Below are 14,556 nucleotides of genomic sequence, written 5' to 3' on the forward strand. Positions count from 1 at the left end.
TGCTGGTGGAATTGCAAATTGGAGCAACCACTCTAGAAAGCAGTATGGAGATTCTTCAGAAAACTTGGAATGGAACCACCATTTGATGCAGTTATTCTACTCCTTGGTATATACCCAAAGGATTTAAAATCAGTATACTAAAGTGACACAGTCATATCAATGTTTATAGCAGCTCGGTTCACAATAGCTAAGCTATGGAACCAACCTTCAACAGATGAATGGATAAAGAAAATGTGGCACATATACACAATGGAATATCATTCAGCTATAAAGAAGAATGAAATTATGGAATTTTCCAGTGAATGGATGGAACTGGAGACTATCATGCTAAGTAAAATAAACCAATCCCTAAAAAACCAAAGGCCAGATATTCTTTCTGATATGCAGATGGTAACTCACAATAAGGGGGCTGAAGTGGGGGAGGGGGCAATAGAATTTTCCTGGATTAGACAAAGGGGAATAAAGGGAAGGGAAGATAGGAATGGGAAAGACAGTAGAATGAATCAGACATAACTTTCCTATGTTCATATATGAATACACAACCAGTATAAATCCTCATGTACAACCACAAAAATGGGAAGTTGCACTCCATGTATGTGATATGTCAAAATATATTCTACTGTCATGAATAACAAAAAAGAATTTTTTAAGACTTTAAATAAATTAATTAATTTTAAAAAAGCACCCTGTGTCTTTTACACTGGCAGACACAGTTAATGACATCACACAGGGGAAGAGAAAGAACACCATGACCTTAAAGCAAGCATCTTGTTATGGTTTGAATCTTGAAATGTCTTCCAAGGGCTTATATGCTAAAGTATTGGTTGTCAACCTGTGGTGCTACTGGGAGGTGGTGGAACCTTTAGCAGGTGGGGTGAAGTGGAAGGAAGTTAGGTTATTGGGGCACTTGAAGGGGATACTGGGACCCCAGGCCCTTCCTATTCCTTTTTCCTTTCCTGCCCTGTGAGATGAGTAGTGCTGCTCCACCATTCACTCCACAATATGGTATTCTGCTTGCTACATGTCCAAAAACAATACAGTCAACTAACCATGGAATACAACTTTTGAAACCAAAATAAACCAGTCTTTCTTTTTAGGTTGGTTTTATCATGTATTTGGTCACAGTGACAGAAATCTGACTAACACTCTTCTTAAAAGGTCCCAGGTCAGTAAATACCAGAGAAAGCTGGTTGAAGGTCAGGAGGATGCCACTGCCTGTCAGTGATATCTGCACCAGCTTCAGCTGACAAATTGCAGTTGTACCACTACAAACCAGCACTCTTTCACAGCTTGTAACTACAACTGTTGGTGGAAAAGGAAATCCCAAAACACCAAACTTCTATCATGCTCATTATGCATGAATAATCCAAACACTGCCCTTCGAATCTGATTAATGATAAAAACAACAAAAACTTAGGACAAAGAGTCATAATACTGCTTGCCTTGCTCTATAAAACTTCTGGTAAGAAAGTAATACCTGGTTGTAAAGAAACAACTTAGCTCACTTTCTGAGCAGTTTCTTTTAAAGTATAAGTATGTATTTACTATCCCTCTATGTATATATTTATTCTTATAAATATATATTACATTTTTAAATGTAAGCATAAATTTACATTTTTCTCTACCTAAAAGGAAAGAAATTTAGTCTCAAGTAGATTAGCCTTAACAACCATAAATAGATTTGCATTTTCATTATACCCAAATAGAACAACAAATACACTTGGTTATGATTTCACCTATCTTTTCCTTCCCTAGTGATGATGACAGCTTCCTTATGTATAGGTGTTTGCTGAAGTGGCCTTCAGAGTCCCAATGGAAAGCGTAAGAAATAAAGTACACAATAGCTTAACCAAGTTCTTAAAAGGTATTCTTATGGAAAATATCCAAATGTCTGTCAACTGAGGAAAGGGTGGAATATCCACAAAATGGAATATTTAAGCCACTAAAAAGGAATGAAATATTTACTGATATGCTACAATACAGATAGCTATAGAAATATGCTAAAGAAAAGAAGCCATGCACAAAAGGCTTCCAATTATATAAAATGTTCAGAATAGGGAAAACAGAAACAGAGTAGATTAATGGCTGCCAGGGATAGGAGGAGTGGGGAATGGACAATGACCCATGGGTTCTTCTGAGGTGATAATAATGTTCTAAAGTTCAACAGTGATGATGACTGCACAGTTTTGAGAATAAACTAAAAGCGATCAAATTGTGCACTCTAAAAGGCTGAACTGTGGGATAGGGATATATGCTCCATGGTAAAGCAATGGTCTAGCAAGTGTTAGATCCTAGGTTCCATCTTTAGCAAGACAAAAAAAAGGTTGAGTTTTATAGTATGTATGTTATACCTCAATGAAGCTACTTTATTTTTTAAGGCATTCTATGTTTTCAGAGTAAAATTTTTTTAGATATTTTTTGACATTACTGATGAGTGAATCTAGAGAATTAAGAAAGAGAACCACTCAACTACTTTATGACAGTAAGAATGCCAAAAAGTTGGCATTTAAGGGGCATTGAATGTTTTCCAAAGTTGATAAGGTTTTACCCAGGGAGAATTTGTCTTCTTTAGAAGAGAATTCTTGTGAATTTGAAAGTTCGTAATATGAACTCAAGGTGCAATGAGTTTAAAAATCAAATTGTGTTACAATCTTGGGTTATCTTGTTAACATTACAATCTAATAAATGCAAAGAATTTAAAGCACAAATCAAAAATTCAAAAGTTATTCCTGAAATTCTCCTTACTACTTGCTGTTAAATCCAGATACTCTCGCTCAGCTGTCAAAATCCTGGAATTGATTCGTGGAACAACATTCGGCTGATTCATAATATACTCTACCACATCTTGATCATGGGACAATTCACCCTACAGGAAAAAATAAACAGAGGGAACAAGGGTGTTAGGGGAATATCACTGATAATAATTCACCAGGAAGTAAGAAACTATCAGCTTGGTAACAGTTTCTTTGTGGTGATAACAGTTAAAGACAGAAGTTACATATCAGAGTTCCCTGTCATTGCCAAGCATCGATGGGTGATTTATGTGCAGCATCTCTAACTCTATCACCAATGTGAGGTAGATGTTATTAACATTCATTTTAAAGATGAGAAGACTAAAGCACAGAAAAATTAAGTAATTTACTCAAAGTTACAGGATTAATAAAAAGTGAGTATCAAATGTAAATGTTCTCTCCACACACTACTGTGCTTCCCCAGAGAAAAAGCAAGCTCTACAAATTGGCTAAGAGTTAACATAGTAGGCCCAGTGCACTGGCTCACACTTATAAACCCAGCAACTTGGGGGGCTAAGACAAAAAGGATCATTAAGTTTAAGGCCAGCATCAGCAATTTATCAAGACCATGTTTCAAAATAAAAAATAAAAAGGATGGGGATATAGTTAGTGATAGAGAATCCCAAGGTTCAATCCATAGTCCACACACACACACACATATTCACCCTGAGATCTATTAGTAGCTAGCTTCTTTCTGAAGGGAAAGTCAAAGATCAACTGTCAATTTGTTAATATGCTTTGTAATAAAAATCACTGACAGCTTTTTTCAACCTCAGGAATTCAAGTAACCCTTTATCTCCTGAGTCATGATTACCCTACAGGGAGGAGGAATCATTTGTCATTTAGTTGACTCTTTTGTGCATCTCATATTATAGAAAAAATTGTACTTCCTAAAAGTGATCTTAGAGACAAGTGTTAGTAACTGGAAATCTGCAAATTTATCATATGTAAAATATTCAATATAAAAGCACTTTTAAAAAAATGTTAATCAACTATAAGCAGATCTAAAAAAATTCCAATTAGACATTGTTTGTGATTACATATCCTTACATTTCCTTATGTATTTTGAAGTTCATGTCATCTGTACTGCATATCTTTTTGTATAGTGAATTTAAATCAAAATTTAAAATGTGCATTACTCTTTGACATACAATTCCAATTCTTGGTATTTATTTAAAAAATAATGTATAAAGATATACATATTAGAATATTCACTGTAGCACTGTGAAAATCTAAAAGCATTATCCAATATTAGGGAATGAAATAAATGATTATTTTTAAAAATGGGATACTATGCAGTAGTTTAAAAGTGTTGAGATTAGTATGCTCAAAAATGTTAAAGATATAGTCACTAGAAAAAATAAAATACACACACACACACACACACACACACATATATATATAATCATTCCAATATACATGCAGATACATATACATGTTTCAAGGGACTAAGGAAGGGAAGAATTTCCATTTTTTACTTTATATAATCCAATGTTTCCTAAATTTAGTTATTTTCTAAATATGTATATGAGTATATATGGCTTTTGTCATAATATAGAAAAATTTATCCTATCTAGCCCCAACCAAGTTTCTCACTGACCAAGCAAGTGGAAGCAGAGGAAAACTAGCAATCACAGAGGGGATATTTTTACATGGCTACTCTTACAACAGATATATCGTTATCTGAAAAACAGAAAACAAAAGCTCTTCTGATTTTTTTATTTCTTTCTGTGGTCCTGTGGTTCAAACCCAAGGCCTTACTCATGCTGTGTAAGCATTCTATCACTAAGCTATACCCCCAGTCTTCTTCTGAATTTTTATAACTAAAACTGAAGAAATATTTTAAATTTCTAAAAAGGAGGCTAGAAAGAGTTCTGTTTATATCACTTAAATAAAGAAAAATAATCACCAATTCTTCTACAGGTTCATAAATTTAGATAACTATGCCAAACTCATATTTTCATATTCCCATTCCAGTAGCTCCATGAAGTACAAATTCCATAATACAACAACAAAAATCCACTCTTATACATTAGGGGACACGCAATGGAATTCAACCAAGAACAGTTTTGTATGAATGCATTAACACTCAGCACAATAATTTCTTTTTTTGGTTGGGAGGACAGAGCTGAGAATCAAATTCAGGGCCTTATGCATCCTAGAAAAGTGCTCAACCACTGAGATACATCCCCACTACTCATTTACTTCTTTAAAAGTGTATTTCTGGTCTTTTTATACATGGTGGTGTAAAAAAAAAATATCAAACATCAAGATGTAAAAGAGTGAAGTTGGACCCTTAACTTATAAAAATTAACTCAAAATGGATCAAAGACCTAAACTAAAGAGCTAAAAGTATAAAGCTCTTAGAAGAAAACATTAGGAAAAAAATCTTTATGACAATGGATTTAGCAATGATTTCTTGGACAAAACACCAAAAGCACAGAGAATAAAAGTCACAGAATGGAAGAAAATACTTGCAGACCATACAGCTGACAAAGGATTCATATCCATAATAAACAAAAACTCCAATAACTTAACTACAATTAAAAGCTCTATTCAAAAATGGACAACTTGAAACAGACATTTCTCCAAAGAAGATATACAAATGGCCAACAAGCACATGAAAAGATGCTCAACATCAGTAGTCATAGTCATTAGGAAATGCAAATAGGTCAAGGTCACAATGTAAAACAACAACAACAAAATAACAAGTTAATTAGCAAGGATGTGAGAATTGGAACACTTTCACATTTCTGGTGGGAAGATACAACTGCTGTGGAAAATAGTTCAGCAGCTCCTCTAAATGTTAAATGGAATTATCATATGATCCAGCAACTCCACTTTTAGGTATATTACCAAAATAACTGAAAGCAGAATTTAAACAGACACTAGTACACCAATGTTCACAGCAGGATTATTCAGAATAGCCACCCAATGGAAGGTAATGATACAAATATTCACCAAAAGATAAATGAATAAACAAAATGTGGTATACACACACACACACCCCCCACAGGAATTCTGATATATGCTACAATGTAGATAAATACTGAAATAGACTAGACACAAAAGGACAAATATTATGATTCTACTTGTATGAGGAATAGGTAAATTTATAGAAATAGAAAGTAGAAGAGTGGTTACCAGTGGCTGGGGGAAAAGAATATGGATAGTTACTGTTTAATGGGTAGATAGTTTCTGCTTGGAATGATTAAAAGTTCTGGAGATGAACAGAGGTGAAAGTTGCACAGGATTGTGATCATACTAAATGCCATTGACTTCTACATTTAAAATGATAAATTTTGTTTTGTGCTTATCTTTTACTTCAATAAAAATTTTAAATACATTTATTTTTACTTAGGATTACACCAACATCAGTTGATATTTAAAATATTTTAAAGAGACAATTGGCAGAAATGACAAAGTAAAGACCTCTGACAAGTCTGTCTTCAAAAAAGTCTTTTTGACAATGCTAGTAAATAATATTCAAGTCAGGTGTGGTAGTACACACCTCTAATTCTAGCAACTCATGCATGAGGACTGCAAGTATGAGGACAGCCTCAGCAACTTGGCAAGATCCTGTCTCAAAATAAGAAGGGCTGGGATGTAGCTTAGTGTTACAATAACCCTGGGTTCACTCTCCAGTACTAAAAACAAAAAAAGTCAACCAATTTCCCCAAAACTGGCAATTAACTGAAGGCATGCAAAATTCAAAGGAATTTTTATTGAAGAATAACTGTGAATCTCTGTAGGAATGTGACCTTTGTGACCCTCCCTCCCCACTACCCCCAACATACTCAGTACTAGGCATTTAACTTCTCACACATGCTAAGCAAGCACTCAGCTACATTCAATCCCTTTTTAATTTCTAACTTTGAGACAGGGTCTCAGTAAATTGCCGAGACTGACCTCAAGCTTGTGATACTCTTGTCTCAGTATCCACAGTAGCCTGGGATTACAAGTATATGCCACCATGCTCAGCGGCCTTTGTGACATTTTAAAGGATCAATAGGCTAAATAAGTAGAAACTTCAGAGGTTACACATGACAAAGAATTTATTCAGGTAAGTCACTACACAAACAACAGCTGCTGCAAGAACAAATAGTAAATAGCACTATAAGAACAAATAGCACCCTGGTAGGATGAAGTCTTGATTTCTAGAGGTGTCACATTATTTAAAGTGTCCAGTTATCAAAATAAAACATGCAAAGAGAGAAGTATGTATATGCTTTGGAAAACAAGCAGCCAGTACCCACTGTTCCTCAGAAAGCCTAAACACTGGACTTATAACACAAAGAATTTCAATAAGCTATTTCAAATACAAAGAATGATAAGAAATAATGTCTACCAAACTAAGGCAAAATTTGAGAATTATTCTCTCCATATAGATGATATCAATAAAGTGAAAGAAATTATGAAAAAGAACGAAATTTAAAAACCTGGAGTTAAAAAACACAATGACTAATGGGCTGGGGATGTAGCTCAAGGGAGGCCCTGGGCTCGATCTTCAACACAGAAAAAAAATTATATATATATATATATGAATGACTGAAATATTTACTAAAGGTCAACAGCAAATTTAGTTAACAGAAGGAAAAAAAAACATAGTGAAGTTGAAGATATATCAAGTAAGGCTGTCCAATCTAAGAAACATCAGAGATACAAAAGAGTATTAATATCTACATATCTTCAAAAGGAGAGAAGACTGCCAAAAAGTACATAGCAAATAATCTAGATGGTTTATATACCTGATTCCAGGTGATAACCTCCTAAGCCTATGATAGAAGTGACTTTGTTGTTCACAGATGTCCCCTCAGATCACATCTGATACTCTGTATATGAACCCCAAATCACTGACTTGCACATGTTAAAAGTTGAGTTTTTATGATGTGTGAATTATATCAAAAACTATAATAAATATTTATGTATATAAATAATAAATAATGTTTGAGTCTTTCCAAAGTCAAAATTTCTTACAAATAGAATAAAAAGTCTCTTAGAAATTCTTACAATTTAAATATTTATTGCTAGAGATATAGCCCAGTGATAGAATGTCTGCCTAGCATGCATGAGGCCCTGGGTTCAATTACCAGCATTGTAAATAAATAATAATAATAAAACAAATACTTAATCCTGAAACTAATAAAAATTGCTATTTCAATTACACCATATAGAAGTTTTATGAATATTTTGCTTTATAGCAGGAGTTTCTAGGAGTCTGCAAACCAATTAGTGGCACATAGAAAACAGTGATGCTTAAAAGAGTTTTACTGCATACTACAAAAGCTATAAAAATGAAAGTTAACTGTTCTCTTTCAAAGTCAGCCATGAAGTGCTACTCACCAAGTACACAGCTCTTTGGAAGAAAGTAGTGGTCTCCAGAATTTTGTGCATTGTGATGGTTTCCAGCTCATCGGGATCTAGTTGTTCCTTTTCAAAGGGCATTCCATTGAACAGAACGACAGGCAGTGGACCAACACCAGTCTGCTCATAGTAGCCTCTTCCTTCCTAGAACACAAGGGAGCACAAAAACAGTACATTTTTTGCACCTCATGACACAAAAGAATAAAGCTTATTTTTCTTACATGCCTCTTTCAATAGGAAAAGAAATCAATAAAACATGTAAAAAAGAAATAACTGAAGATATTTTTTAAAGTGACATCATATAAAACCACAAAAAAGTCACAATTAGGCACAAATTGGACACGTTATGGGTGTAGTCCAGGCTACATAATTCATATTACTACGGTTAACATTATACAACAGAACTCCTCAATGAGGTAAATATTCTGTGTTGTTTAATGTAGTAGTTACTATCAGTGGCTACTGAGCACTTCAAATGTTGCTACTATGACTAAGTAACTAAATCTTCAATTTTAGTTAATTTCCATTTAAAAGGTTACATATAGCCAGGGGTTTACCATAATCATGCAGCACAGCTACCTGTTACCATAAATTAATAGTGCCCTTGGGCAGAATGCCCTGAAATATTTACACCCAATTCAAAATAAATAAGAGTTCTATCACTAACAAGAAATTATGCCTGTAGAAAACAAAATAAGGTTTGTGGGAAAACAGGGTTCAAAAATTGCTCTAAAAAATATTAAGTACAATCTTCCCTCTTTTCTAAGACAAAAGAAATTTCTTAGTAAGGAAATACCAAGGCAACAAAATGGCAAATGGATCTAAAATGAACACTTCTATCAACAAGGGTACTGCTCCCTCAGACTAACTTTTCAGAGTAAAAACTACCTTACTACTACCTAAGATGTAAAGAGGGTTACTTTAAAAATTCTTATTGAACACCTTGTAAGTGATCCTTTCTGAAAGTTGCACAATTTATCTATAACCTTTTTTTTTTAGATAGGACAAACCAAGGGGCACTCTACCACTGAGATACATCCCTAATCCTTTTAATTTTTTATTTCAAGACAGAGTCTCACTAAGTTGCCCAGACTGGACTTACACTTGGGATCCTCCTGCCTCACCCTCCAGAGATGATGGGATTATAGGCATGAGTCACTATTCATTGTTTAAAATGTTTAGATTAACACTTCCAAACTCTTACTTACCATGTTAATTCTGTTTTGAAACCTCACCTACATCACAAAACTCCTTAAAAACTCAATTTTAATATAACTTGAGCTTTGAAATCACCCCCGTCAGCCAATTAAAACAAAGGTCAGGAGAGATGGTGCACACTTGTAGTCCCAGCTCTCAGGAGGCTGAGGTGGGAGGATTGCATGAGTCCAAGAGTTGGAAACCAGTAGACACAACATAGAGAAATCCCATCTCAAATTTAGAAATAATGCAAAACAAAAATCCCACATTATAATTCCAAGTGATAATAATAAATAAATAACATTGGTTTTATATGTGGAAAGGCATCAGAGTCACAGTCAGGAAGAAAAGGAGGTGTTTTAACTAAATATTTTCCTTTTTCACCACTTGCATATAGTTTATACAACCAAATAACAAAACACCACCCAGTTAGCAGAGTAGAACATGACAAGTGAGATTTTTCTATGAACAGATCACTGGAAATGTTAATGATAAATTATTAACAAACATTAATTACTGGCAAAGTCTTGCAATGAGCCGCTCACAAATGACAAATGCGATTAATAAGAGCTCATGGTTAATGTGCCAAATGTAAAATGTTTGCAAGTGAAAGTTAGAACTTCTCCTAATGGCTTTATACTAATTAGAAAAGAAAACTGTTCAGTTAAAAAGTTCTACTTAAATTACATTGTCTACTTTTAGAAATAATTACTTATTTCAAATATCAGACACAAAAGATATTATTTCAGATTTGTTAACAAAAGGCAGATTAAATTATAAATGCAATGATATATGCTAAAAGCAGTCATTTTTTCCTAAAAATAACCATTTCAAAATTTCAAAGGAACCTGTTCGTGTGGGGGGGGGGGGGGGGCGTGTAGGAAAAGCTCTTACAGTTTAAAAATTCTTATATTTGTTAGATTCTTAAGACTTCTAAGATCTCCTCAACATCCGTGCTTTGAGAGCCCTTTCCTAAACAGCTAAGAAATTAAACCATTTAAATATAAATAACATGATCTGTTTGTATGTGGAAGGGCCTTTTGTTGATATAGATGAGGAAAATGGCCAAGTCTGGGAAACTACTGAAGAGCTTGGTCTGTGATATTCCCATTTGATTCTTCAGCAGAAGCAAGATTTAAATACATGTTAAAATAACCTCTCTCCCAATTTGTCTCCTTTATTCAAAATTATTAAGAAAATACTTTCTCTCTTTTTAATGTGATGCTGGAGATTAAATTCAGGACCTCTTATATTCTATCACGTAAACCCCAGCCATAAAGTAAATACTTTTGATAAAGCAGTCATCTACAAAAAAAAAAGTCACTTGTACTTTTTCTTCATAGGTTAAGACGAAATGAGAGTTAAACATTTCTAAATGTTAAGGATGAGAAAATTCCATAAATTCTCTCAAATCTTTGATATTCCCAAAGTGATCCTACTTTTCTTTTACTTCACTTACTCTTTTTCTGTAGAGTATTATTCTTGCTGTGTTGTGTCAATTTGGGAAAAAAAAATTACTAGGTTTTATTGTTTCATTTTAAAAACCAGAAAAGGTACTGGAGGTGTAGCTCAGCAGTAGATTGCATGCATGAGGACTAGGGTGCCTCTAAGAGAGCTTCCAGTCTTCCTCTTGTCCCAAACTGGCAGAAATGCCTTTTGCTGCACTGGGCCTCCACAAACAAGGAGTGAACACTCAGAACATCACTATCACCAAGACCATACTGCTCACATCTGTCTGTCTCTTCCAGCGAAGCTGTGTGAATTCTCCCAAAGAAGGAACCACATTCTATTGTCAGGGCTGACAGTAAGAGGTTACCCAGTATTATTATTGTTTTAAAGAATTCAAATTTTATTCCTTATTCTAAAGTAGTTCAAAACTTTCTCTAGTTATTATCTCATGTCTTCTTGCTAAATAGTATTTTGTTCAATCCCTCTAAACCTTGAATCACCTTATAGCAGCACACCTACTAACAAATTTCAATTTACTAAATTACCCAATTAATAAACACTTCCCATTATACTATGGTGAGGTGGTCCTCTTAGAGCCTTGGATCCCCAGCAGCTTTGCGGAAAACTTATGGTATTAACACAGTCTTCATTTAAAGAAACCCACCAGCCATTAATGGACAAAAACATGAATCAATTTGACTTTAGCATTCAAATTCTGGCACTTTCACAAAGCACCAAGTGTTTGCATACCATCATTATGCATTCAGAATTTGAATTACCTCACCAAGGTTTACATCATCTTCAAAAGTTTCAAGTCTCATCTACATTAAAGCTCTCTACTGAACTCTCTTACCAAAGAAAAAAATTAAAGGACTAAAGTTCACTAACACATTCCATTTTATGTCCCTTCCTCTGACTTCTCTTTAATTTCCTTGGTCTTTAGGGTCTTTAATATTACTTATGTTCCTTTAGACTAAAGCCAGAGAGAGAGAGAGTGTTTCCCAAAAAATATATGATTTGTGGCCATGAGTGTTCATTGGTAGAGAAGCATAAGTTTGACATGTAAATTTAGAAGTAGGTCTTTGGTTATATCCTGCAAAAAGTGGAATAAATAGGGCTGGGGTTGTGGCTCAGTGGTACAGTGCTTGCCTAGTGTGAGGCACTGGGTTCAATTCTCCGCACTGCATATAAATGAGTAAATAAAATAAAGGTCCATCAACAACAAATAAGAATATTTTTTAAAACACTGAATAAATAGTAAGAAAAGTAGGGTGAGATGGTAAAAAATATGTGAGTTTAGATTATACTCAAGATACTTAAATCACTTGCCTTCTAGGACCAGGATTTGAAGGAATAACATACAACCATGTAACAGGACCCAATGTCCATACTACACATTTTTCCTAAAATCTTTTTATGCATATTATTTTATGTGATTCTCAGAACAACCCCATGAAGTAATTAAGGAAAATATCAGATTCACTCCAGAGATTATGAGATTAGCTTCAGAAAAGTAAAGTGACTTGCCTAGTTACCACATTCCTAGTAAAAGGCAGACAACTTTAAGGTTCAGGGATCTTTTCTCTAAGTTATTCCCTTAGTTCTTGGGTCCAGAAGATAAGCAATACAATCACATCAAAAGTAAGTACTGCTGGGCACGGGGGCACACACTTGTAATCCCAGCAGTTCAGGAGGCTGAGGCAGCAGGATTATGAGTTCAAAGCCAGTCTCAGCAAAAGCAAGGTACTAAGCAACTCAGTGAGATCCTGTCTCTAAATAAAATACAAAGAGTTGGGGATGTGGCTCAGTGGTCAAGTGCCCCTGAGGTCAATCTCCAGTACCACCTCCACAAAAAAGTAAGTACCATGTACAGCTGAATATGTGGTAGCAAGGTTATATTATTTTTTTTTTCTCTCTCTCTCTGAGTAGATAGAATACTGTCATGAGATAATTCTAAGGAGATAATTCTAAGGAGATGGAAGACTATATGTTTCTCTAAACTTACAAATTAGTAAGATAATAACCTAGAGCACTTATAGGTTACAACATTAGTGGTTTAAAAAATGTATTTACTAAGTAGTGACAAGCACTTTTTTAAAATCAAAGAACATCAAGCAGAATACTTCGCAATGCATCCCACAGAGTAACAGTAAATACTGTCTTACTCAAAACATTTAACACTGATAAGCAACTCTCTAGAAGGCCCTTGCTTAGCAGTTGTATCTGTTTCTAAATCAACGATCTTGTTAGTGAAATAACACAATTTAATGCTATATAAACCAATAAAATATGAGTACAGAAAGAAAAAATTGTTGTACCTACAAATTGAACCACTGGAAAACTTAAAAAGATAAGGCTAAAACCAACTGAGGCTAAACTGGGTATGAGTCAGACAAGTTAAAATGCATGGGAAAGAGATTATAAAAATTTAGAGGGATTCTGTACTCAGATGAAAGATATCATAAACAACTGAGTATGGTTTATAAAGGAATGATAAAGCAAAGGTTTTGTTCTTCATTTAAAAAAAGAAAAAGTTGGTAAACAACTTTCATATATTTTAAATTAAATGTTTCAGAAATGAGGGCTGGGATTGTAGCACAGTGATATAGTGCTTGCCTAGCATGTATGAGGCACTGGGTTCGATCCTCAGCACCAAATATAAATAAATAAATTAAATAAAGGTCCATCGACAACTAAAAACATGTAAAAAAAAAAAAAAAAAATTCCAGAAATGTATTTTCATTCCATGCCTTAACATACATTTTCAATAAACTGAGCAAACTGTTCCTGCTTACCATAGGTACAATAGGTAAAGATCTTTTATTGTATTTAATGTCTCACAAGAAAAATAATTATCTTTAAATATTTTAAATTTAATTTTTAAAATTTTCCCTATTATATCCTTACTACCACATTTTGCCACTCCTATTTATCATATTTCTTAATACATTATCATCTCCAGCCCGAACAACTAAATAAAGTCAATATGATACATATTAAGCCGTATATCATCACCCATCTGGACATTTCCAGTAGTTTTTAGAACATACTTCATACAAGCACTACAATTAAATTGAGAAAAAAATTACTCTCCAATTTAATAGTTAATATGCAAGTTAAAATCAGTGATAGCTTCACAAAACTGAAATATAAACTACTTTTTCAAATACTAAAAAGTGATTTGGTTTCTAAATTCTTTTTTAAAATTATTTTGCACATTTTTTATTGGTGCATTATAGTTGTACATATTGATGGGATTTGTTGTTACATATTTCTACATGCACACATTATAACAATAAAATTTAGCCAGTAGCACTCCCCAGAACTTACCTTTTCCTCCTCATCTCCCACACCTTGGTCTTTTTCCTCTACTCATCTCCCTTTGATTTTTAGGAGATTCACTCCACCTTTGTTTTCCTTTTCCTTTCTAGCTTTTGCATACATGAGAGGAAAATGTACAACACTTAACCTTCTGAGTTTGACTTATTTCACTTAACGTGATAGTCTCTAGTTCCATCCATTTTCCTACAAATGCCATCATTTCATTTTTCTTTAAACTGAATAAAACTCCACTGTGTATACCACATTTCTAAATTTTTAAATGCTAGACAAGTATTTGAGTGTTTGAGGCCAAACAGGACAACACAGAGAGACCACGATTCAAAAAAGAAAACAAAAGCTATTCAATTTTTAAATGTTAAGTACTGAACACTTTACACCCCCACTATTAACAACCCTCCTGAAAGAAGATAGT

The 14,556-nt window shown here is 34.0% G+C and overlaps 1 protein-coding gene across 3 annotated transcripts in view; it reads right to left on the minus strand.

Annotated features, from left to right (window-relative positions):
* Uggt1 (UDP-glucose glycoprotein glucosyltransferase 1) overlaps window positions 1-14,556 on the minus strand; it is a 112,656-nt gene that overhangs the window by 42,556 nt on the left and 55,544 nt on the right. For all 3 annotated transcript variants that reach the window (XM_047544663.1, XM_047544662.1, XM_047544664.1), the window contains exons 18-19: window positions 8,136-8,300; window positions 2,746-2,866 (exon numbers count right to left, since the gene is read on the minus strand). In XM_047544663.1, coding sequence (XP_047400619.1) covers window positions 2,746-2,866; window positions 8,136-8,300 — 286 coding nt within the window. The remainder of the gene's footprint in view (window positions 1-2,745; window positions 2,867-8,135; window positions 8,301-14,556) is intronic.

Source organism: Sciurus carolinensis, chromosome 3 (genome assembly GCF_902686445.1).
Source record: "Sciurus carolinensis chromosome 3, mSciCar1.2, whole genome shotgun sequence".
Classification (NCBI taxonomy): Eukaryota; Metazoa; Chordata; class Mammalia; order Rodentia; family Sciuridae; genus Sciurus; species Sciurus carolinensis.